Source organism: Onychomys torridus, chromosome 4, assembly GCF_903995425.1.
Source record: "Onychomys torridus chromosome 4, mOncTor1.1, whole genome shotgun sequence".
Classification (NCBI taxonomy): Eukaryota; Metazoa; Chordata; class Mammalia; order Rodentia; family Cricetidae; genus Onychomys; species Onychomys torridus.
In genome coordinates this window covers 7,570,428-7,594,232 of record NC_050446.1, presented here as the reverse complement: position 1 = coordinate 7,594,232, position 23,805 = coordinate 7,570,428, and the positions used below count along the sequence as shown (strand labels likewise).

Sequence of the window (23,805 nt, the reverse complement as noted above, 5' to 3'; positions counted from 1 at the left end):
TGGATTTTATGGGACTGCTATGGATTTTATGGTATCTGAACCCAGATCCTGATGCTTGCACAGCGAACATTTTATTTACCTAAGGAGCTGTCTCCTCAGCTCCTCCCAGAAATGTCTTTTCAGACATTTTTTTGGGGGGGAATGAGACTACAGGAGATTTCATCAACCTGATTCTGCAACGTGACAGCGTTGTGCCACTCAGCACAGGGGAGGGTCAACTTTTTATAAATGATGAGCAGGAAAGAGGGTGGGACCAAGGAAGTTGTCTGCCATGTACTGATATCTGGGTACACTAGCCCTTTTCATTCCTGCCATGCTACATTAAACTAAGTTATAGCTACCTTGGCATTTCAATAATGTCACCCTGAAAACTGAGTTCTTCTGGCCAGAGATGGGTATAATGCTGCACCTGTAATCCAGGCACTAGGAGGCTGAGTAGTTTGAATTCAGCCTGGGCTACATGAGTTCCGGGTCTATCAGGGCTACAGAGGGAGATATAGTCTCAACACACGCACACGCACGCACACACACACACACGCACGCACACACGCACACACACACGCATGACTATTTTAGTACTGCTTTTCTCTATATCCAGTTTCCCTGTCTGTCCCCAAATGTCACTTTTCAAAGCTTTGTATTTTTCTTTGCCTTTGTAACTGAGACACAGTCTCACTAGGTAGCCCCAGCTATGGTGAAACTGGCCCTGTGAAGCAGGCTAGTCTTAAAGTCACAGCAATCCTGCCCCTGCTTCCCAAGAGTGGGGTTCACAGGCACTGCCACTGTGCACACTGGGACATTTTCATCTCTTGTAGGTGCATGTGGCCTGTTGGTCCTGCTCTTCTGGTGGGTGGTCTCTCATCTTGTTGTTTTGGTGGCTTGGATCCCGGAGAACAGACTTAGCGGTATTTCCTTTGTGGCCGTATGCCTGTCTCCCCTCCTCATAGGCCACCCTGCTGAAGGACAGAGATGTTCTCACAGGTTCTCTCCTGGCTGAGACGTTTGGCTGGGAGGGTGTGAAGATCTGAGGAGAGCTTGTTGAATGTGCATGGCTGTGGCTTGTGAACACATCCATGCTGTGGAGAGCTCCAGGGTTTGATAGCACCCTAGGGAGAGTGTGATGGGGGACACGCAATCTCTCCAGGGGCCAGGCATCCCCAAATGGAGAGCAGATGCAGGCTGAGTGCTCTGCTGGCTGACGTGTCCTGTGTCACAGGGGACAGCTGTTCCCAACCCCAGCTCCTCAGTCCCTTCTATACCACTGTCCTTGCAGACCCTCCTCCGCAGCTGGTCCCTGGCCCCAATGTGACTGTGTCCCCTGGGGAGACCGCCATCCTGTCCTGCCAAGTCCTAGGTGATGCTCCTTACAACCTGACGTGGGTCCGGGACTGGCGAGCCTTACCAGCCACAGCAGGCCGAGTCACCCAGCTGCATGACCTGTCTTTGGAGGTCAGCAGCATCATCTCCAGTGATGGAGGGCAGTACCAGTGTGTGGCCAGCAATGCGAATGGGGTCACAAGGGCATCCACCTGGCTCCTGGTTCGAGGTGAGGCCCCTCCCACTCTTGCTGGTCCCCTAGTGTTCATTGGGGACAGCATAAGCTCTTCCCTCTGTTTAGCCTCGGAACCTTTGGAGATTTTTGTCTTCTTCACTATTGGAGGTTCATCAGACTAGGGCTGGGGCAGGGTGAGAACTCAGAGATCAGATGTGCCTGGGCACAGATTGTGGGGCAGTGGCTGGATGATGGTAGAGGAGGCAGAGAAAAAGGCATCTGTGTAGGAGTTTCAGGATGCAATGTGGCTTCGATCTCCCCAAGACTCTCCTCCCTGGAGTGCCAGTCCGCCAAATATAAAAACTCAGCAACTCAGCAAGTGCTCTTTATTGAGGCAGCAACTCCCATTGGTACTGGGAGTGTGTTGAGAGGACTTGTCTGGGCTCTACAGGACAGAGATTGATTAGTTATGTCTTCCTTGGCATAGAAGTGGGTACATGTGCCTTTTTAGGGAATTTGGGTGGGAGCTTGGCTTGAGCCTCACTGGGTCTGTGGACTGAGAGTGTCCAATTAAAGGAACCCAATTTTTGGGGGGTTAGTTTTAGGGCATGCCATGGGTTTTAGAGATGTACTGCTCCCAGCCCTGGCACCTGCTGGGTGCCCAAGAACTCCTGGCTCAAAACAACTGTCCAGGGCATGAGAGTTTCAGACTGGGAGGCTCTAGCAGGTACTGGATCAGTGCCTAGCCTCCCCACCTCCAGGGGTACCACCTGGGGACTCTGGCTCTGGGGCCTATGTTTCCTCTCTACTGCTGCCCCTACTGTGGCTGAGGGTCAGTCAGGGCCAGTGTGAGGAACCCAGGCTTGTCAGATGGGCTCTTCTCATCTACAGAGGCCCCTCAAGTCAGCATCAATGCCAGGTCCCAGCACTTCTCCCAGGGTGTGGAGGTGAGGGTCAGCTGCTCAGCATCGGGGTACCCCACGCCCCATATCTCCTGGAGCCGTGAGGGCCTCGCCCTGCCAGAGGACAGCAGGTGAGTGGGTGAGATGAGAGCTCTGGGCCTGGCAGTAATTGGACAGAGGGCTGGGAGGGAATCTAAGCCTGGGCCTTCTCAAAAAGGGGTGTGGCATCTGCCTGACTTCTGCCCAGGGGTCATCTGAGTGCTGTGTGGCCTGGGTGGTCAGGAGCTCAGACCTTGAAGAAGAGCCTTGTGAGTTAAAAATGGCTGACCCAGAGAAACCTGCCAGCATCTGTCATTGACTAGTGACATTAATTTGATATTAATGATGACTATGGAGCCACTATATGTTGCATGTTTTTCTGGCACAACTCCAGAATCCATGTGGATACCCAAGGAACACTCATCATTCAGGGAGTAGCCCCAGAGGATGCTGGGAACTACAGCTGCCAGGCTGCTAATGAAGTCGGCACAGATGAGGAGACAGTCACCCTCTACTACACAGGTACTTGGGCCATACCATTTCAGGCTACACTGTTCCCACCTTCCTGCTCAAGGACACCCAGTGTCTGTGATACACCAGGCCCTGTGGTATGGTTGTGGGCATGCAGTTCCTGACATGGAACTTACAGTCTGGTGGGGAGACACAAAACACCCATGCAAGGGATTGGTGTTCTAGGTAATGGGGTCAGGAAAATAAGCATGGATGTCAGGAGTGTGTGGGGCAGGTGGAGAATCTCTCCCCACCAAAGCTAGGGAAGGTCTGGCCTCAGAGTAGCCAGCCCATGTTCCCTCCTCTGGCCCACACAGACCCACCCTCTGTTTCTGCTGTCAATGCCGTGGTTCTCACAGCTGTTGGGGAAGAGGCTGTGCTATTGTGTGTGGCATCTGGGGTCCCCCAGCCCCGAATCATCTGGTATCGAGGTACGTTTGATGGGGAGAAGCCTAGGAAATGTCTACCAGGGCCCTGGACTTACAGTTTCCAGAAAGGTCACTGGCAGGCAGGGACTCCAAACATGGAAGTGGTGGGGGTAGAGGGGAGGATTGTCTCAGGAGAGCCAGCTGGTTCCAGCACCCCCAACTCCATCAGCCTCATAGCCCACCAGTACCCAGTCAGACCTGGGTCAAGTTTCTTTCCCCTACAGGGACCCTAAACCTCAGTTTCTTTATCTGGAAATGGGTTGTGTAAGGAGTAAGCATACATACACAAATGTTTAGAGCAAGCCTGGGCTAATACCTAGCTGAGCTTAATTGACAGATGAGGCTGTTTCCCATGCCTGCAGGGGAGAACTGTGCAGTGTACTTTTAATTTAACCAAAGAAGAGTATCAAGATGGGGGTTGGGGGAGACATGGGCCTCAGGCACCTAGGAGAGATGTCAGGAAGGCAGGCATGAGAGAGATGTCTTTACTCAGTGCCCCCCCCCCCCCATTTTCCTGTGCCCTAAAAGCAGATTTCAGCTTCAGTGGAATCTGGGCTTGAGAGATGTGAGGCAGTAAGGGGCATAGATGTAGAGACCTTGGGGGAAAAGCTTGCCATGTCAGAGTTTGGGTGAATCCCAGCCCAGTCCAACAAATGAGCTTAGGAAAGACTCAGCACCCAACACACCTTAGGACCGAGCCCAGGAGCTATAACTTCGGGGGAAACCACCTCCACCCACCCAATCATGGCCTGTGCAGACATAGGAGCCTTGGGTCAGGAAGCCTGAGACCCAGCTCTGGGGCAACCAAGAGCCCCAGCCAATGCCTTTTCATCTTTGGTTTAGGGGGTCTGGAAGTGATTTTGGTTCCTGAAGGCTCCGAGTCTGGGACTCTGCGAATCCCTGTGGCTCAGGAGAGAGATGCTGGCCTCTATACCTGCAAGGCTGTTAATGAGCTGGGGGATGCCTCTGCTGAGATACAGCTGGTAGTTGGACGTGAGTGTGCACGTGGCCCTACCCACTCCTCCCTCTCCCCTTCCCTTCACCTGCCTCTAGCAAGGAAGCTGATATCTGTAGCACAGACTGCCTCTGTGGAGCTTTGGAGAGCCAGAAGGAACGGGGCAGGTGTAAGTTCTTAGCCGGCTGTGGCTAAGTAATAGAGTTTTATTTTTAAAAAAGGTCTCCCATATCCCAGGCTGATCTGGAACTCCTCAAGGCAAGCCAACTGAGGCATAGTGGGAAATAGGAGGCAGTGATAGCTACCACCCGCTATGGGTCACTCCGGCTGGGGAGCTCCCTGGCTTTGTCCTGGGGGCCCAGTGAGAGTTTATAGAAAGGAGAACCTTCATACTTAGGCTGTCACCACCATAGCTGGCCTTCAGTAGCATAAAACAGATGAAGAGCCTTCTTAGTCCAGTGATAAAGACAAGTCCTGTCATGTCTGTGGTATTTGGCCGTCCAAGCATACTTCAGGTTCACACTCATATAATCTTCACAACCCTTGGAGGTGTGAGGATCATCAATATCCCCTTTGTAGATGGGGAAACGAGGCACAAAGAAGGTACATGGCTTGCCCAAGGTCACAACTAGCCACGACAGAGTTGAGAGCTGAGCTGTGGCTCTGAGCCCTTGACCCTGGTGTTCAGGGTCAGCATTGGACTGTGACCAACAGAGTGAGTGTGGGCATCCTTCCTCTCTCTGAACTCCAAGCTCCTCTTTGGCAAAATGCCTCTGACATATGTGTGGATGAGATAAGGGAGGCTCACGACATGAAACACTAGCCTTGCCTTACCTGGAAGGTTCTAGAAGACTGCCTATAACATCGCTGTGAGCATTATCCTTGGCTCCAAATCTGGTTGCTTTCATCAGAGCCTGATATCTTTGGGGTCCAGGCCGTCCCCTGTTCCTTTGACAGTATGCTGTTAACTGTGGAGCCATCTCCCTAGCTCTGAGGGAGGAGGCAATATGGACATGGACCTGGGGATAGGGCAGGGTGGGGCGGGGTAGGGCAGACGTGAGTATCAGGCAGCTGTGGGTCATGGGCAAGCCAGCCTGGCAGTGAGAGTGGGAAATAAATTTCCTGCCCATCCAGGCAGCAGCTGTGGTGCAGTCGTCCTGGCCCAGCTGGCAGACACTGGGAACAGGTGGGTGCTATGCCTACTTCCTGCTATGGCTCTGGGAATGGGCTTCTTGTAGCCTGTAGGATGCAGGAAAGAAGGCAGCCTGTCTGTCTTTCCAGCCAGAACCAGCAGTGGTACAGTAACCTCTAAGTCCCCTGACACTTTCTTCTCTGTGGCTGGGGTGGAGGAGCCCAGATCTTGGCGCTAGGCAAGTGCTCCACCACTGAGTCACATCCCTGGAAGGCATGGCACTTGTCGATTAAGAGTCCTGGCTCACTTGTTTGGCTAAGTGCTTTGTTCCTGAGAGCCCCACTTTGTCTTCTGTGTGGCAGGATGATTGTAGCAGGGCCTTGCTATGGGGGGTGGTGCGAGGCTCGACAGACTAAAGGAGACCATGGGAGACCCATGCTCCTATGGACAGCTAAATCAACATGCTTGGGTGACTGGCTCCTGTGCCCACTCAGCAGACTGATAAGGACTCTAGAAGGTGGACAATGCCCCAGAGAGCAAGTGTGCTCTTTCGTGTGGACAATGCCCCAGAGAGCTAGTGTGCCCCTTCGTGTGGACAAGACCCCAGAGAGCTAGTGTGCTCTTTCGTGTGGACAAGACCCCAGAGAGCTAGTGTGCCCCTTGGTGTGGACAACTCCCAAGAGAGCTAGTGTGCCCCTTGGTGTAGACAACTCTCCAGAGAGCTAGTGTGCCCCTTGGTGTGGACAAGACCCCAGAGAGCTAGTGTGCCCCTTGGTGTGGACAAGACCCCAGAGAGCTAGTGTGCCCCTTGGTGTGGACAAGACCCCAGAGAGCTAGTGTGTCCCTTTGTGCCAGCATCCCATTACCAAGTTTTGTGTGCTTAGCTAAGCTGTCCACACTACTGTTGTTGGTTATTTGAGACTGGATCTCATGTGGTCCAGGCTGACGTCAAACTCACTGTGTAGTGAGGATGACCTGGAGTTTCTCTTATCACCGGCCAGGGCCAGGGTAGAGTATCTCTAGGTTCTCGGCTTCTTCAAGGAATTGAAGTATAAGTTCACACAGATTTGCAGAAATACCAAGGAAACTTTATTAAGGGTAAAGCAATAGAAATGACCAGAATATCCTGCAAGAGAGTTAGTGGGGGTGTTCAGGGTGTCCCATGACTATCTGAGGCTTCCTTTCATGGGGTTCAAGAAAAGGAGCTTGGTGCTCAAGGGGAAAGTGTAGTTCTGTTTTGATTGACAGATTAGGTCATATAATTATTTTCCTACTGCGTGTGTCCCTTCCCATAATGCATCTGATTTTAATTATTTGCATGTCCAGTTATGCATAGGCATAAGATGGTAAACAGGGTATTCTCCTTAAAAGTTTACCTGAGAGCACAGTTTTGCTTTACTGAACATGTGCCCAGAACTAGTCCAGGCTGGACTGGCCCTCTATCGCCCCCATACTGAGACACAAATGTGGGTGTGTTTGGATAGGAACTGTTGGTGGCGGTCGCAAGGGGAGAGAATGGTGCACTTGCAGCCTGCTGTAGAGGCGCTTGGTTTGCAGAGGTGTGTGTGCAAATATAGTAATGCATGCAGGTGAGGGAGCAAGGCTTCCATGTGCATCACTTAAAAATATCTGTACACTGACTTATTTTATTTTATGTGTGTATGGGTATTTTGCCGGCATGTATGTATGCGGACCAAGTGTGGCCTGGTGCCCACAGAGACCAGAAGAGGGAATCAGATGCCCTGGAACTGGAGGTAACAGATAGTTGTAAGCTACCGTGTGGGTACTGGGAATTGAGCCTAGGTCCTGTAGAATAGTCGCCAGGTCCCCTCTGCCCCCAAGTGCATTATTAGAAAGGAGGGTGAGCTGAGGAGGGAAGCCCACTGGACAGAGTGGGCTGCTTGGAGGAGGCTGTAGTTGGTCCCCACCATGGTCCACACTGCAGGGCAGGTTTCAGGGGATCCAGGCCAGAGTCTAGATGGGGGAAGGGAGCTCTATCTCTGGGCATCAGGGCTCTGAGCTAGGTTCTGCATTTGGGTGGCCTTGGACCTGGTGAAGAAGGGCCCTGTCTGAAGCCGGCTCACAGACAGTCTCAAGTCTTGCAGTAATTTTCCAAGTTGTGAAAGTGTCTCCCTTTAATGTTCCTAATCCCGAGGCCAGGGAGGAAGATGGCTGGCAGTTTGGGAGAGACAGGAGAAGAAAGAGGAGCCGCTTTTCCTCGGCTCTAGATCCACTCTGTTATTGAAAGCCTGGAGCTCCCAGGTGGATGGCTTCAGGACATGGGAGAGTAGCAGGGCTGCTGGACTGTCTGGGTTGGGGCCAGATCTGGGTCTCCTGGTGGACTGAAGCTGGAGTTTCCATGGCGGGAGGGGAACAGCTTGACTCTTCTTCTGCTCCCAGTGAAGGCAGCAATGTACTCACACGGGAAAAGCCTACCCCATCAGCCTCCTGAGAATAGTCTGGGGTGCCTGGAGTAAGGATTGGGGAAATCCCCACCTTTGTGCTCCATTCAGGTTATTGTGGCTTGTATGACAGCCACGTCCTTGTGTGGACCTGTGGGCCTTTTTAATACATGCTCACCAGCCAGCACCCCACTATCGACTGTCAAATCAAGGTCATATGCATCAGGAATGTTTTAATTTGGGATGTTTCACATGCTTGTTCCCAACAGCTCCTGGTACAGGGCAATATAGAGAGCAAGGAAGATCTGAGGGTGGCGCTTGGGGGGCCTTGAAACAGGCAGGGCCATGGACAGGGTGGATATCAGCTTGAGGTTCAGCATGTCCCAGGCAAACACAGACCCTCTCCACCCTCCAAGGGTTCAGGAGGGTGAGGCAGATAGGGAAGTCTGGGAGGCAGTGGGACTCACGCCCCCAGCCCCCGTGTGAACCCGGACCCTTATTGGATGTATCTCCATCATCTTCAGCCATACAGGATCCTGTGGCCATACAGCACATTGCAGGCGGCAGACGCCTAAGGAGATACTGCAGCTGGGAATGCAATGTTTTCCCTGCACGGTTATCATAGAGCAAGGCCCCCCACTCACCCCAAGGCTCCCTTGGCAGAGTGTGAGATGCATCTGCGGCCACTACCCCTCCAAAACTGGCTCACTTTGCTTCATTTCTGGAACTCTCCAGAGGTAGACTGAACTAGCCTCAGGTTGGCCATGGCGCTGTGAACAGGAATGCCTTTAAGTTCGTAGGATGAGCCTGGAAGGTGCTCTTAGAGATAAAACAGAATAAACAGACAGTTCCCCAGGTCCCAGCTCACTAGGGCTCCTCACTAACCAATCATTTCCCACAGATGCACCCAGGCTGACGGATCCCCCCCAGGATGTCACTGTGGAGCTGGGCAAGAGTGTCTTCCTCACCTGCCGGGCCACAGGCCGCCCACCCCCCATCGTCACTTGGCAGCGTGGAGATGGCCAGGCCCTGGAGCTTGGGAGGGGTAGCAGAACTGGGCAACGGGATTCAGGAGTCTTGGTCTTTGAAAGTAAGAGAAAGGAGCTGGGCTGGGCTGGGCTGGGAGGCAGGGTTGAGGAGGCGGTACCCTGATCCCAACGCTGGCTATGTTCCTTCTTTTCCATTGCTGTGAAATAACATCATGACCAAGGTAACTTACAGAAGGAAGGGTTTCTTAGGGGGCTTACGGTTCCAGAGGGATCAGAGTCTGTCACCATCACAGCAGAGAGCACTGCAGCAGACAGGCAGGCAAGTGCTGGAGTAGCAACTGAGAGTTCACATCTGGATCCACAAACAGGAAAGAGAAAGAGGCACACTGGGAACGGTGCAAGTCTTCTGAAACCTCAAATCCTGCTCCCAGTGACACACTTTCTCTAGCAAGGCCACACCCCCTAATCCTTCTTAAACAGTTCCACCAACTGTGGACCCAGTATTCAAGCTTATGGGCCTCTGAGGGCCATTCTTATTCAACAGGCCATGAGCAGGTTGATGCCAGCTCATATGGGCTAATGGTTCTGCATTAGTCGTTCCATTATGAGCTGGGTCACCATCTTGATGATACTAAAGGCCTCTTCAGTAGTGGACCAGCTGTTCCTCACTGTTATGTGTGCAGCACACATGAGCAGCTCAGCTGCATATCCATCCCTGTCCCTATCCCACAGATGAGCAAACTGAGGTCTGGTAGCACCTTCTCCTGTCCTCCAATGCCCTTGTCCTCCCTTGCATGTGTGCAGGGCCTGGCTGTGTACCTGCAGTGTTTGTCTGTAGGTTCCCAACAGCAGCCTCATTCCTCTCCTCAGGAACAACCCCCGAAGACCAAGCCCTGTATGTGTGTGAAGCTCGCAATGTGTTCGGGAAGGCCCAGGCTGAGGCCCAGCTGGTGGTCACTGGACATGGTCTGTGGGTGAATCTGGAAGCCGTGGAAAGTGGGAGGCAGGCACTCCAGCCAGGCTGTGGGTACCCAGGAGGGCTCCTGTACTACCGATTGGACCAATGCATCTGCGCAATTGCACCCATGCTTCTTGTGTCGTGTCCTAGGGGACACCTGACCTTCTTGGCTCTCTAGTCCAGATGCGGTCATGGGCTTCATGGGGAAGAAGCGAGGGTGGGTCTGTGTCCCCAGACCATGTGACTGGAAGTTTCCTCTTCCCACAGCACCCCCGCAGATCGCCAACAGTGCCTCCATCATCCGTGTCCTGGAGGGACAGCCTGTGTCCCTGGCCTGTGTCATCCTGGCAGGGAGGCCCCTCCCTGAGAGACGCTGGCTCAAGGCTGGCCGGCCGGTGAGTGCTGGGCTTCCCTGGGGCCCGTGGGCAGTGGACAGAGAGGGGACTGTCACAGCCTCACTCAGCCTTGGCCTCCCAGCTACCCCATTTTGGAATGTCCCCTTCCTCCCCCACTCTGTCCTGTCTCATCACCACCTGTCCTGCTTGGCTGGCGTCTGTGGCCTTCTAATGTCCTGCCATCTCCCTACCTGCTGCCCAGTGAGAGGGTCTGAGGGGAGAGGACCTGGGGTGGGTCTGAGGAGAGAGGACCTGGGGTGGGTCTGAGGAGAGAGGACCTGGGGTGGGTCTGAGGGGAGAGGACCTGGGGTGGGTCTGAGGGGAGAGGACCTGGGGTGGGTCTGAGGAGAGAGGACCTGGGGTGGGTCTGAGGAGAGAGGACCTGGGGTGGGTCTGAGGAGAGAGGACCTGGGGTGGGTCTGAGGGGAGAGGACCTGGGGTGGGTCTGAGGAGAGGACCTGGGGTGGGTCTGAGAGAGGACCTGGGGTGGGTCTGAGAGAGGACCTGGGGTGGGTCTGAGGGGAGAGGACCTGGGGTGGGTCTGAGAGAGGACCTGGGGTGGGTCTGAGAGAGGACCTGGGGTGGGTCTGAGGAGAGAGGACCTGGGGTGGGTCTGAGAGAGGACCTGGGGTGGGTCTGAGGAGAGAGGACCTGGGGTGGGTCTGAGGAGAGAGGACCTGGGGTGGGTCTGAGGAGAGAGGACCTGGGGTGGGTCTGAGAGAGGACCTGGGGTGGGTCTGAGGAGAGAGGACCTGGGGTGGGTCTGAGGGGAGAGGACCTGGGGTGGGTCTGAGGAGAGAGGACCTGGGGTGGGTCTGAGAGAGGACCTGGGGTGGGTCTGAGGGGAGAGGACCTGGGGTGGGTCTGAGGGGAGAGGACCTGGGGGGGGGCTGAGGGGAGAGGACCTGGGGGGGGTCTGAGGGGAGAGGACCTGGGGTGGGTCTGAGGGGAGAGGACCTGGGGTGGGTCTGAGGGGAGAGGACCTGGGGTGGGTCTGAGAGAGGACTGGGGTGGGTCTGAGGGGAGAGGACCTGGGGTGGGTCTGAGGGGAGAGGACCTGGGGTGGGTCTGAGAGAGAGGACCTGGGGTGGGTCTGAGAGAGAGGACCTGGGGTGGGCCTGAGAGAGGACCTGGGGTGGGTCTGAGAGAGAGGACCTGGGGTGGGTCTGAGAGAGGACCTGGGGTGGGTCTGAGGGGAGAGGACCTGGGGTGGGTCTGAGAGAGGACCTGGGGTGGGTCTGAGGGGAGAGGACCTGGGGTGGGTCTGAGAGAGGACCTGGGGTGGGTCTGAGAGAGGACCTGGGGTGGGTCTGAGGAGAGAGGACCTGGGGTGGGTCTGAGAAGAGAGGACCTGGGGTGGGTCTGAGAGAGGACCTGGGGTGGGTCTGAGGAGAGAGGACCTGGGGTGGGTCTGAGAGAGGACCTGGGGTGGGTCTGAGAGAGGACCTGGGGTGGGTCTGAGGGGAGAGGACCTGGGGTGGGTCTGAGGGGAGAGGACCTGGGGTGGGTCTGAGGAGAGGACCTGGGGTGGGTCTGAGAGAGGACCTGGGGTGGGTCTGAGAGAGGACCTGGGGTGGGTCTGAGGGGAGAGGACCTGGGGTGGGTCTGAGGAGAGAGGACCTGGGGTGGGTCTGAGGAGAGAGGACCTGGGGTGGGTCTGAGGAGAGAGGACCTGGGGTGGGTCTGAGAAGAGAGGACCTGGGGTGGGTCTGAGGAGAGAGGACCTGGGGTGGGTCTGAGGAGAGAGGACCTGGGGTGGGTCTGAGAGAGGACCTGGGGTGGGTCTGAGGGGAGAGGACCTGGGGTGGGTCTGAGGGGAGAGGACCTGGGGTGGGTCTGAGAGAGGACCTGGGGTGGGTCTGAGAGAGGACCTGGGGTGGGTCTGAGGGGAGAGGACCTGGGGTGGGTCTGAGGAGAGAGGACCTGGGGTGGGTCTGAGAGAGGACCTGGGGTGGGTCTGAGAGAGGACCTGGGGTGGGTCTGAGGAGAGAGGACCTGGGGTGGGTCTGAGGAGAGAGGACCTGGGGTGGGTCTGAGGGGAGAGGACCTGGGGTGGGTCTGAGGGGAGAGGATCTGCTGTGATGTTTCCAGGAAAGACCTCTGCCCTGTGTGGTTTAGCTCATAGTGGAACATTCTGGGGCCGTTTCTTCAGTTCATGGCATGGGGCTGTCTATACTGTCCCCTGCCTCTCGTGCCTTTGCCCAGCCTTCCCTCTGTCCTTGCTCTTGGAGCCTCTGTGCCCTTGAGACTATGAATGGCGCTCCTCACTCCACGTGCATCTAAAGCACCAGCAGATGGGATGCCTTGGGGAGACAGTCAGTGCTTGTCTGTGCTTCTACCCCAAGCCTCGCTCCTGGCCTGTGCTAACCACCAGGCTTCAGCAACAGCTCCAGCAACTCCGGTTCCTGCCAGGACCCCCTGCCACCTGTAGGCCCAAGCATTTCAAGCATCTCACTGCCCTGCCTCCCCATCTCCCCATCCCATTTGAACTATCTCCTGTCTGATTTTGTTCCCATCAGGCTAGATGATCATGTATCTAGGCGCTACCCATGCTGTTCCTGCCATCCAAATGCCTTCCAGTCACCCTTGCTCACCCTTCGCTTCTCTGTGCTGGGCCAATGGCAGAGCATGTGGCATGAAAGCCCCTCCTGCCTATGACTCTCTCATCTTCTACCCTCGCCACACTCTTGCTGGGGGAAAGATTTCCCCATTTTACAGATAAAGAAACAGAGGCTTAGAGAAGTTAAGCCACATGCTTAAAATCAAGTAGCTAATAGGTGGCCAAGCTAGGTTTGAACCCTGTGACCCACATTTCAAAACTTCAGAGGTATGAGCCTGGGGGCCATATGTGGTCCAAGGTCTGTTTTTGTTCTAAATAAAGTTTTATTGAAACACTGCCCCTCACAATTAGTCTGTTTTTGCATTAAATTGGATGGCCGAGAGAGCTCACATAGCCTAAAATAGTCCACCTCTGACGCCTGACATAGAAAGTTTGCCAGTCCCATTTCAAGTCCCAAGTAGAGCATCACCCCCCCCGCCACGCCTATGCTGCCCAGCTTGAGATGGTATCCCTCTAGTGCAGATGTACTTTAGAGCCTTTGGGGAGTTTGCTGTTTATGCTGGCCTCAGCTTTACCAATGAAATCAGAACCTCTGAGGATAGCTAGTGATCACACCACTCCTTAAAAGTTTCAGTGTGCAGGCAAGTTTGTGAGCCAGGCTGCAGAGTGGCGTTAAAGATTCCTCTTCTAACTTGAGACCAAAATGCATCGTGCTGACCTCCCTGCCCTGACAGCCCTGTACAGGGAACACTGGCATGGCCTGCCTACCTGCCTGCCCTTGCCTGCCTTTGCCTGCCTGTGCTTGCCTGTGCCTGTGCCTGCTTGCCTGCCTGCCTGCCTGCCTGCCTGTGCCTACCTTTGCCTGCCTGTGCCTGCCTGTGCCTACCTGCCTGCCTTTGCCTGCTTGCCTGCCTGTGCCTGTGCCTGCCTGTGCCTGCTTGCCTGCCTGTGCCTGTGCCTGCCTGTGCCTGCTTGCCTGCCTGCCTGCCTGCCTGCTTGTGCCTGCCTTTGCCTGTGCCTGCCTGTGCCTGCCTGCCTGCCTGCCTGTGCCTGCCTGTGCCGCTTGCCTGCCTGCCTGCCTGTGCCTGCCTGTGCCTGTGCCTGTGCCTGTCTGTGCCTGCTTGCCTGCCTGCCTGTGCCTGCTTGCCTGCCTGCCTGTTCCTGTGCCTGCCTGTGCCTGTGCCTGTCCCTGTGCCTGTGCCTGTGCCTGTCTGCCTGTGCCTGCCTGTGCCTCCCTCCCTCTCTCCCTCCCTCCCTAGGCTCTCAGCAGGTGCAGCTCTATGCATCCCTGTGGCACACAGAGTGTACCCTAGAAACATGTGGTTGACCTAGGCAATCTTTAGCCCCGCTACCTCCTCTGCTGCCTGTGCAGTTAAATGTGGCTGTGGAGTTGCAGGGTGGTCTCGAATACTGAAGCCTCGAGGGCAGTCTGCCAGGTGTATGGGATGAGGTGGAGCCCTGTGCACTCAGGGTGGGGAGTACTGTGTGGAATGCCCCTGCTCAATTGCCATGTAAGGAGAGACCCTTTTGGGCTCACTCAGCTGGTGACCTAGACAGCCTAGGGGCTCAATTGGGGGCACAGAATGTACAGTTGGGATCTGTGATGGTGACGGGGGCAGCCCAAAGGGACCAGGCCTGCTGGAAAGATCTAGAACTTCTCAGCAGGATTTAGCAGATGAACATCTCCTGGACTGCCAGGCCTGCCCCCCAGCATGCCTCCACCCACTCTGCTGTGGTGGGTCCCCTCTGCTTATCTTCTCTCTGGGGCCTCAGCGGCATGGAAAGGCTGCCACTACCCCACAACCTGAGATCTCTACCTCAACTCCACATTCTTCTTACTAATTCTCACAGGACAGCTTTGGGTTAGGTGGGTGGCTCTGGCCCACCTACCTACCTGGCCAGCTGGCTGAGGGAGAGGTGGGACTACAGGGTGGGGCCCACCTTAGCCTGCTGATCCCAGGAGATGGTGAGTCTCAGAGAAGGGAGGGCCGGGAAGCCACACTTTCACCCCACTAGGCTCTCCTACCAGCTCTGGTCCCTGGCCTCTTGGTCTGGTGTACCCCACGGGCCTGGAGAGCAGAGAAGCTCCTGGGGGTGGCTCCCACCCATCTAAGTGCCCACCCCTCCATGCAAGCTCCTGCCTCTCATCAGCTCCCTCCAGGCGCCCGGCATGCTGTCCGTGCTGATGGCAGCCTCCACCTTGACCGGGCCCTGCAAGAGGATGCTGGAAGATACAGCTGTGTGGCCACCAATGCAGCAGGCTCTCAGCACCGAGATGTGGAGCTGGTGGTCCAGGGTGAGTCCTAGATCCCAAGATGGTGGCAATGGGCTGAGGGAAGGCGCGTGAGGTAACTCAATCTTGAACACTTTCATTTGGAAACTTTATGAAAAGAACATGTCTTCACTGAAGGGAGATTAGGCTTGATGTACTCCTATGCTGTCAGTAGATAACATTCCAGTTACATCTTCTCATACTTCATATGTGTTCCCTGTCTTCAGCTATCCCTCGGTATCCATGATGAAATGGTTTCCAAATACCCTCTGCTTATAACAAATCTGGACATGCTCAAGTCCTGCATTAGAATGAATGGTATCTGAGCTGGGCATGCATCTCAGTTGGTAGAGTGCTCACCTGGTGTGCACAAGGCCCTGGGTTCCATCTCTAGCATCACATAAAGCTGGTGTGGTGGTGCACACCTGTAATCCCAGCTCTTGGAAAACCGAGGCAGGAAGGTCAGGGGCTCAAAGTCACACTCAGCTACATAGTAAGTTAGAGGCTAGCCTGGGCTACATGAAACCCTTGGTAGGATTTGCGTAGAAACTGCACACATTCCTATAGACTATAGATGTCTAATGCCTAGTAGAATGGAGACATTGCAAATGATCATTGTACTTTTTTTACAAAGGGAAAAATATGCTTTTCAGTTGAAGTATTTGTCTAGTATTTTTCATCTGAGGTTGGTTGCATCTGTGTAGGAATACAGAACTGACTGAATGTAGATAATATATATTTAGAACAGTCATTTATGCATATACTACTAGAGAATATATATTCATTATACATTACACCTAAACATTCTTTATGTGGTTTATTTTTGTTATTTTTGTTTGCTTAAGACTAGGTCTCTGTATGTAGCCCTGGCTAGCCTGGAACTTGCTATATAGACCAGGCTAGCTTAAAACTCAAAGACATCCACCCATCCCTGCCTCCCAAGTGCAAGGATTGAAAGTGTACCAACCCTCCTGTCTCTTTATGTGTTCTTTATATGTGCTGTAGATAAATTACCTTTGAATCTGTCTCCCTGCCAATCATTTTCTTGCAAATCCATGTATTTATTTTTGAGTGTATGGTGTATGTGTGTGCACCGTGTGCCCACGTGCGTGCACCTGTGTGTTCATGTGTGTGGAAGCCAGAGCTGACGTCAGATGTCATGACTTTCCTCCTCTTCATATCACTATCACATGTTTGTTTATTCATGCGTGTGCTTGCACCATAGAAGGCATGTGGGGGTCAGAGGCCAACTGGAGGGAATGGGTCCTGTCATTCAACCGTGTGGGTACCAGGAATACAATTCAGGCCCTCAGGCATGGTGGCAGGCCCCTTTATGCATGGAGCTGTCTCACAGCCCATCCATCACATTATTTTGAGATAGCCTCTAACTGATCCCAGAGCTCACTGATTGTCTAGACTAGCCAGCGATCTCTAGGATCCACCTCCTCCACCACCATGCCTTCTCCACCACCTCCTACCCCATGCTGAATTATAGAAGTGACTGGCTGTGCCTAGCTTTATGTGGGGCCTGAGATCCTACCCCAGGAGGCCTTTAATGACCGAGCCATCTTCCCAGACCGACAAATCCATTAAAATAAACAAACCTATGGTCATATCTACTGTTGTCACATGTTCCTGTGACAATATGTCATGGCTGGGTCCCTCTCGTTGGCTTCAGAGGAACCAATGCAGAGCCTGCAGATCCCTATTGGATGCACTGTGATGCCTTCCCATGACCTCACCTCACCTGTGGACACACGTCCCTGTACAACATGGACATGACCAGTCAATGCACATTTTAAAGCCACAAGCTTATTTTACCCAGCTATCCTCCTGCTTGGGGTGTTGGGGTCCTCAGCTCACCCAACCAAGTGCCACCATCTCTAAGACGGGGAGATAAATGGGTGTATTCATCATTTGCCTAGGATACTCTCTTTCCCTTCCTGTGTGAAACTGTGGAGGGATAAGCAGGAAGAAGCAGGCCTCCTCAGGTGGAGAGGAGAGCCAAACTCATCAGGCTCTGGGGTGGAGAAGACTCAGGCTCCTGCCTCTGCAGTCAGAGATTCTGCAGATGAAAATCCTGCTGAAGCTGGAACTGGAGCCTATGGCAGACCTCAGCTAGGAAACACACTAGGTTCATGTGTTTCCACTTCACACACACACACACACACACACACACACACACACACACACACACACACACAGCCTACAGGCTGTATCTGTGACACTGGTGCTGTCTAGCCTGGTCTCTTGGTCTATCACGTCTATTCCACACATACCACTCATCTGCTGGGAGCACAGGAAAGGCATTTTCCTCCCTGGACATATTCCCTGAACCTCCAGGACTCTTGGCTTCTGGCTTCGCTCCTGACCTCTTCATGAATCCAGAAGGTTCCCAGGATGCCTTTGGCACCTGTTTCTAAGTTCATTCTGTCCTGTGAATGCTGTTTTCTGCTGTTTCTCATCAGTTGGTCCCCAAAGCCATGAGCAGGGAATCAGAGTCAGTTAAGCTTCCTGGCACATCCGGGAATATGGGGACTGAAAGATTAAGTGGTTTACACAAAGTCCTGAGCAGAGAGACTGCACAGCTGTTCCCAGCACAGGCAGCCTGTGTCTGGGATGGATTCAATGATTGTCAGCCATGTGGCCACAGATATTGAGCCAATTTTCTTCTCCTGTTGAATTTCTTTTAGATGTCAGATCAACCAAATGGTGGTCATTCCCAGTGTTTTCTAGTGTTGAATCCAATGGTATAAAATACATTCACGAACATTACCCAGTTCTAAAATTTTCTGTCTCTGTCTCTCTCTGTCTTCCCCCACCCTTCTCTCTTTGAGACAGGGTTTCTCTGTGTAGCCCTGGCTGTCCTGGAACTCACTGCAGACCAGGCTGGCCTTGAACTCACAGAGATCCACCTGCTTCTGCCTCCCAAGTGCTGAGATTAAAGGCATGCGCCACCACGCCCAGTTTAGAGCTTTCTCTTCTTTTTTCATTGTGTGGACTATGCATGTACACTTGTGTGTGTGCTTGTGAGTGTGTGTACACTTAGAAGTCAGAGGTTAGCTCTGGCTGTCTTCTTCCGACTCTCCCCATCTTATATTTTAGGATAGACCAGCCACTCAGAGAGTTCCAGGGATCCTCCTATCTCTGCCCATGCACATTATGGAACCCACCTTTTATATGGGTGCTGGGGACTGAGCTCGGGTCCTCAGGCCTCTGCAGCAGGCCCTTTATAGACTGAACGTCTCCCCAGTCCCTTTCTTTTTCTCCTTCCCTCCCCCCCTTCTTCCTGTTTTTGTAGTAGTTAAGGGTGGAACCCCATGGTGTGTGCCTGTTGGGCAAGTGCTTTGCCAACAAACTACATCCCTAGCCTCTTACTTGTTTTAACTTTATTTTGAGATGGGTTCTAACAATATTGCCCAGGCAGGCCTGGGACTTGGGCTTCCTGCCTCAGCCTCTCTAAGGAAGTAGCTGGGATTAGAAACTTCTTCCACCAAGCAATGCAACAGACTAGGTTGTTTTTTCATTTTGTTTGGTTCTTTTCAATGGATTTCATAGAAAAATTGAACATATACACAAAAATACCCCCTGTATTCCTTCCCCGTCACCTGTAGCCTCTCTTATTATCAACACCCCCTTCTCTACTCAAGAGTGACCCATACCAACAGCTGGCAAGGGCCTGTCGTTGCCAGCCAAGTCCCTGCTACACAGGAGGTCCATGGATTTATACAAATCTGTTACAACATGTTCCCACGTGGTGGTCTCAACTCAAGGTCCCCCTGTCTTGAAAACCCTCTGCTCTGCACTCCTACCCCCTAACACCCAGTGACCACCCATGGTTTTTTTGGGTCTAGTTCTGACTTTTCTAAAATGTCAGAGTTAGAACCAGCCCTCTTCCTTTTGAAGACTAAGCACTAGTCCACCATGTGCACACATTCCATTTTACTTATTCCTCCATTGCTGGTGGATGCTTGGGTTGCTTCTGGGCCTTGGCCATTAGGAACACTGATTTATAATATTTTAAAAATTCGTCTGTTTATAAAAGTGCCACCTAGGATCCATCCAACTGCCACCCACCATATCACAAAGGAAGGAGTACCAGCCTCCCTCCCCTGCATGGCCTCAGGCGTTCCCACCCCCACCATCACCTGGACCAAGGTAGGCAGAGCCTGTTACCTTGAGGGAAGCCAGAGATGTCAACCTGGTGTGTCCGGGGACAGAGTGTGAGCTCTGACGTTGTCACCATGGTTCTGTCCTAGGAAAGCAACACCCTGACTACCCGGGGTCTCTACAATGTGAGCAGGGATGGTACCCTGGTCATTGTCCAGCCATCTCCCCAAGATGCAGGCGCCTATGTGTGCACAGCCACCAACAGCGTGGGCTTCTCCAGCCAGGAGATGTGGCTGTCTGTCAACAGTGAGTAGTAAAGAATCCTGGTGTGAGAGCGGATCAGTGGGAATCCCACAGGGACTCATTCAGCCTTCTGTGACCACCTGAATCACAGTATCAAGCCCTCAAAAGACACAGGACCCCATCCTGGTAGCCACCTCATCTGTCTCTCTCCTCACCCTCTCTGCCCCAGACCCTCTGCCCCCCCCCTTTGATGCTCTGACCTGCCTCAGGGCCTCACATGAGGTTCCTGCTAATGTTCCTCCTTTTGGACCAACCGACTTCTCGCATGTGTCAGGACCCCAAGCTGGAGCAAACCACCTTGTTGTTGTAAACTCTGGCTGGGACATCCCCTTAGTAGCATCCATTGCTCCTGGGGTTAAGTAATCAGTTGCGCACTGCTCAGCTGGGCCCTCGTGTTTCCTGCGGACTCTAAATGCTACCCAGACAGGACTCTTTCCCTGCCATTCCCTCAGACCTAGGTCTTCAGGGGCTGAGTCTGGAGTAGAGAGACAATGCACAAGCTGACTGGGTTTTGTTATATACTTTTAGACCTAGTATTTTTAATTAATTAGTTAATTAATCAATCAATTAATTAATTATGTATGTATGTATGCATGCATGCCTACATGCCAGAAGAGGTTACCACATCTCATTACAGATGGTTGTAAGCCACAATGTGATTGCTAGGAATTGAACTTGGGACCTCTAGAAGAACAGCCAGTGCTCTTAACCTCTGAGCCATCTCTTCAGTTCTAAATCTAATATTTGATGGTTTTTTTTTAAAAAGCGTGGGGTTTTGGGGTGTAGCTCACTTGGTAGAATGCTTGCCTAACATGCCCTAGGTTCCATCCCCAGCACCACACTGAAAAAAACTGCCAGGTGTGGGAAAACACACCTTTTAGTTGCAGAACTTGGGAGACAGAGGTAGGTGATCTCTGTGATTTGAAGCCAGCCTGGTGTACATAGTGAGTTCCAGGTCAGGGAACTCACTACATAGGGAGAACCTGTCTTAACAACAAAGCAAAACTGGGTGTGATGATGCCCATCTATAGTCCCAGTCTTCAGAAGGTGGAGGCAGGAGGATCAGGAGTTTAAGGTCATCTTTGGCTACATCAGTTGTAAGTCCACGGGACTCTACCTCAGAAAGGATAACAACAAGGGGATTTACTGTCAGAATGTGACGTCACGTACGTGGGAAGCCATAATGGTGCTCAGATGCCTCCACCATGTGGCTGGTTTCCTACCAAATCCCTTTAGTGTGTGTATACTGGGCAAGCTGTGGGAGTGGAGGGTGGTGCTGAGGTAGCCTCTTCAAGCATCAGGGTCTTTGGCCTAATAGAGAAATGATGTGCATAGATATCCTAAATCCCCCTCTGGTGAGGAGCCAGAGAGAGTTCATGCATCATTTTGTGGCTCATGCCCTGGGAATGAAAAGGTGGACCAATGGGGAGATGGCAAAGCAGAGTGATGGGCAGCCAAGGAGGTGACAAACCTGTGCTTCCAACTGTAGTGAGCCTTGGCTCTGGACCTCCCAAAGGTCAAGGTAACATCACCCTCTGTTACCCCCTTGTTTCTGTTCCCTGCTGTGTTGACTTCTCCAAACAGCCAAGCCCAGGATCAGGATGAATGAGTCCCAAGCTATGGAGGCCCCCCTGAGAGTCACAGTCAAGGCTGGTGAGGAGGTAACCCTGGACTGTGAGGCCCAAGGCTCACCAACCCCACTGGTCACCTGGACCAAGGACGCTCACCCTCTGCTGTCTGTCACCAACAGGTACCCAGCCTTAGCATGTGGGGCCGAGCTTGGTTTGGAGGGAGACTGGTCTCAAAGTGGTTGTGGCCCAAGCAGGCACATGTGACTTTAGGGACACTCAGGGAAGCCTCAAGGGCTTCTGCAATATGGCTCGAGACCTAGCACACATCTTACACATCCCACATCCTGAGCTGCAGGCTTGAGCTTGTGTGTACCAGGTACTGTGGGTCACATTGCTTCTCTTTTTCCCAGTGACCTTTGCTTTCTGAGCTACACCAACATGCTGAGGGTCCCTGAGGTGAGATGATACTCTCAGGGTCACTGGAGTAAGAAAATCCAGAACTAGGCTGGGAGATACATCCTGACCAAGACACAAGTTGCCTCCACAGCCACTCTGTAGACTTGTAGCAACTCTGGTAGCTTGCCTCTGCTTCTTCTCACTGGTAACCTTGCAAAGGACTGTTGGTGGCACAGGATGCTGGCTCAGGAGGGGCTGGGGGAGCTACTTCCAGTGAGTAAGTGTGCCTCAAAGTCCTGGAGTCCTTGACCCGGTTGGGGGAGAGGCAGCAGAGCTCAGGCTGTGACATCAGTCCTGGCAATGTCTCTGAGACAGTTCAGACTGAGAAGGTCTCCAGCAGCCGGCTCCCACCCCCACCACCCCCACGTGTCCCTCAGAACATCTGCTTGCCTAGTCCTTCCAAAGCTCACAGCCGTATGTGCCTGAATACATATGGAGCTCAGAGAGCTGGCTCTGGGTGGGCCCTACAGTGTCCTGGAGTACTCCATGCAATGAGATGATGGGGTAGTGGCATGGCAGGAGACGGGGTAGGGAGAGCCTACATCTCTCCCAGAGAAAGGCTAGTGTTTGCTCCTTGCGGGGTGGTGGCTGTGGCCCATTTGTTTATGGCTTGTTACTGAAGTGGGAAGCACATTCCAGTTGTTCACTCCTCCACCCTGATGCACTAATGGATCAACAGGGAGCCGTAAATTTCTCAGGCCTTTTGAGCAATAGTGATCATAGAGTCCATTTCTCTTCCTTTGCTTTTATTGGCATCCTTCTGGAAGATTCCCACTGATTCTCTCTGGATTGGGGATATTCTGGGGGTTTATCTCCAGGGGCAGTCAGTGTGCCAGGACTGGGGTAAGAAGGAGAGCTCAGAGCTCAGGAGGAACTACAGATGCTCCTGGTCCTGTACGGACTGGGGAGCACAGGTGGCCACCGGCTGCTCTCAGCTGTCTGTGACATCTGTAAAGTAGACGTTCTGTAGATCCTGCTCTCCGGTGTGATGGGTGTGGGGTGCTTGAGTGTTGAAGATGGTGAAAGCCATTTGCTTTCTGCTTCCTTCCTGCCACTGGTCATAGACGCACTGAGGCGGCACCAGCAGTTGCCACCCGGGGCTGGAAAGATGGCAGAGCAGTTTAGAGCACATATTGCTCTTCTAGAGGACCCAAGTTCAGTTCCCAGCACCCACATTAGGCAACTCACAAGCTCCTGTAACTCCAGCTCCAGGGGGTCAATGCCCACTTCTGGCATCTTTGGGCACTTCACTTGAGTGCACACCACCTCACACAGACACACAGGGACACACACATGTGCACACACATGATTGAAAGTAATAAAATAAATCTAAAAAGTTGCCGTCCTGGGTCCAAAGAGATGGCTCAGTGAGTAAAGGAGCTTGCTGCCAGGTCTCATTCATGAGCTTAATCCCTGGGATCCACATGGTGGAAGCAGGGGACCAACTCTCTCTGATCTCCATACATGCACCATGACATGTACATACAAAAATGCACAGGCACAAACACACACACACACACACACACACACACAATTAATTGAAAAGTTGTTTTAAAGTATACCGTCCTCGGCCTACAGAAATGGGCCAGTGGGGAAATGTCTGCATGAGGACCTCACTTGATCCTCAGCACCCATGTGAAAGCCTGACATGGTGTCTAGAGACTAACCCAGGGCTGGGGCCATGGCAGAGACAGGAAGACCCCTGGGGTTCACTAGCCCACTCAGGCTGAATTAGTGGGCCGGGCTCAGTGACAGCTGGTTCCAAAACTAGAGAGTGACAGACGGAGACACTACCTCTGGCCTCCACATGTGTGTGCACAGACTTGCACACATACCACACACAGCTCTCGTCTTAGTGTCTGTTGTCTTTTGACTTGGCCCATGACTAGCTTTTGGGAGTCCCCTCTAATACAGGACTGTTCACATCTTCCACTTGCCCAATTCAATGGCTTTTGTTTTTAGTCAATTCACAATCACGTATCGATCACCACAATCAATTCTAGAACATTTCTTCTCCTCCCTCCAACAGCTAATGACATACAGGGGTTTGTATGTCTCTGGGCAATCGTTTAGGGCCTCTGTTCTTTTAATCACATTTAAACAAATAAGACATGTGTTTGGGGTTCTTTGGGCTTTCTTGGATGAGACCAAAGCTGAGCATGAGTCCAAAGTGCAACCACTGACGGACACAGAGCACAGCTCCCCTGCGCCCACCCCACAGAATGGAGATTGGTAAGCCTCACAGCCACACAGCACCCAAAGGTAAGAGAGGCAAGGACCTGTCTGTGCTCTGCTTCCGCTCCTCCCCATCTGTCCTGCCTACTCCATCTC

The 23,805-nt window shown here is 53.1% G+C and overlaps 1 protein-coding gene across 1 annotated transcript in view; it reads left to right on the top strand.

The window, feature by feature from the left end:
* Hmcn2 (hemicentin 2) overlaps positions 1-23,805 on the top strand; it is a 153,141-nt gene that overhangs the window by 36,929 nt on the left and 92,407 nt on the right. Inside the window, exons 11-22 of the mRNA XM_036185910.1 lie at positions 1,274-1,546; positions 2,384-2,525; positions 2,828-2,955; positions 3,261-3,374; positions 4,215-4,364; positions 8,762-8,950; positions 9,720-9,815; positions 10,075-10,202; positions 14,914-15,058; positions 19,080-19,192; positions 19,294-19,450; positions 21,032-21,197. Of these exons, the coding sequence (XP_036041803.1) occupies positions 1,274-1,546; positions 2,384-2,525; positions 2,828-2,955; positions 3,261-3,374; positions 4,215-4,364; positions 8,762-8,950; positions 9,720-9,815; positions 10,075-10,202; positions 14,914-15,058; positions 19,080-19,192; positions 19,294-19,450; positions 21,032-21,197 (1,801 nt within the window). The remainder of the gene's footprint in view (positions 1-1,273; positions 1,547-2,383; positions 2,526-2,827; positions 2,956-3,260; positions 3,375-4,214; positions 4,365-8,761; positions 8,951-9,719; positions 9,816-10,074; positions 10,203-14,913; positions 15,059-19,079; positions 19,193-19,293; positions 19,451-21,031; positions 21,198-23,805) is intronic.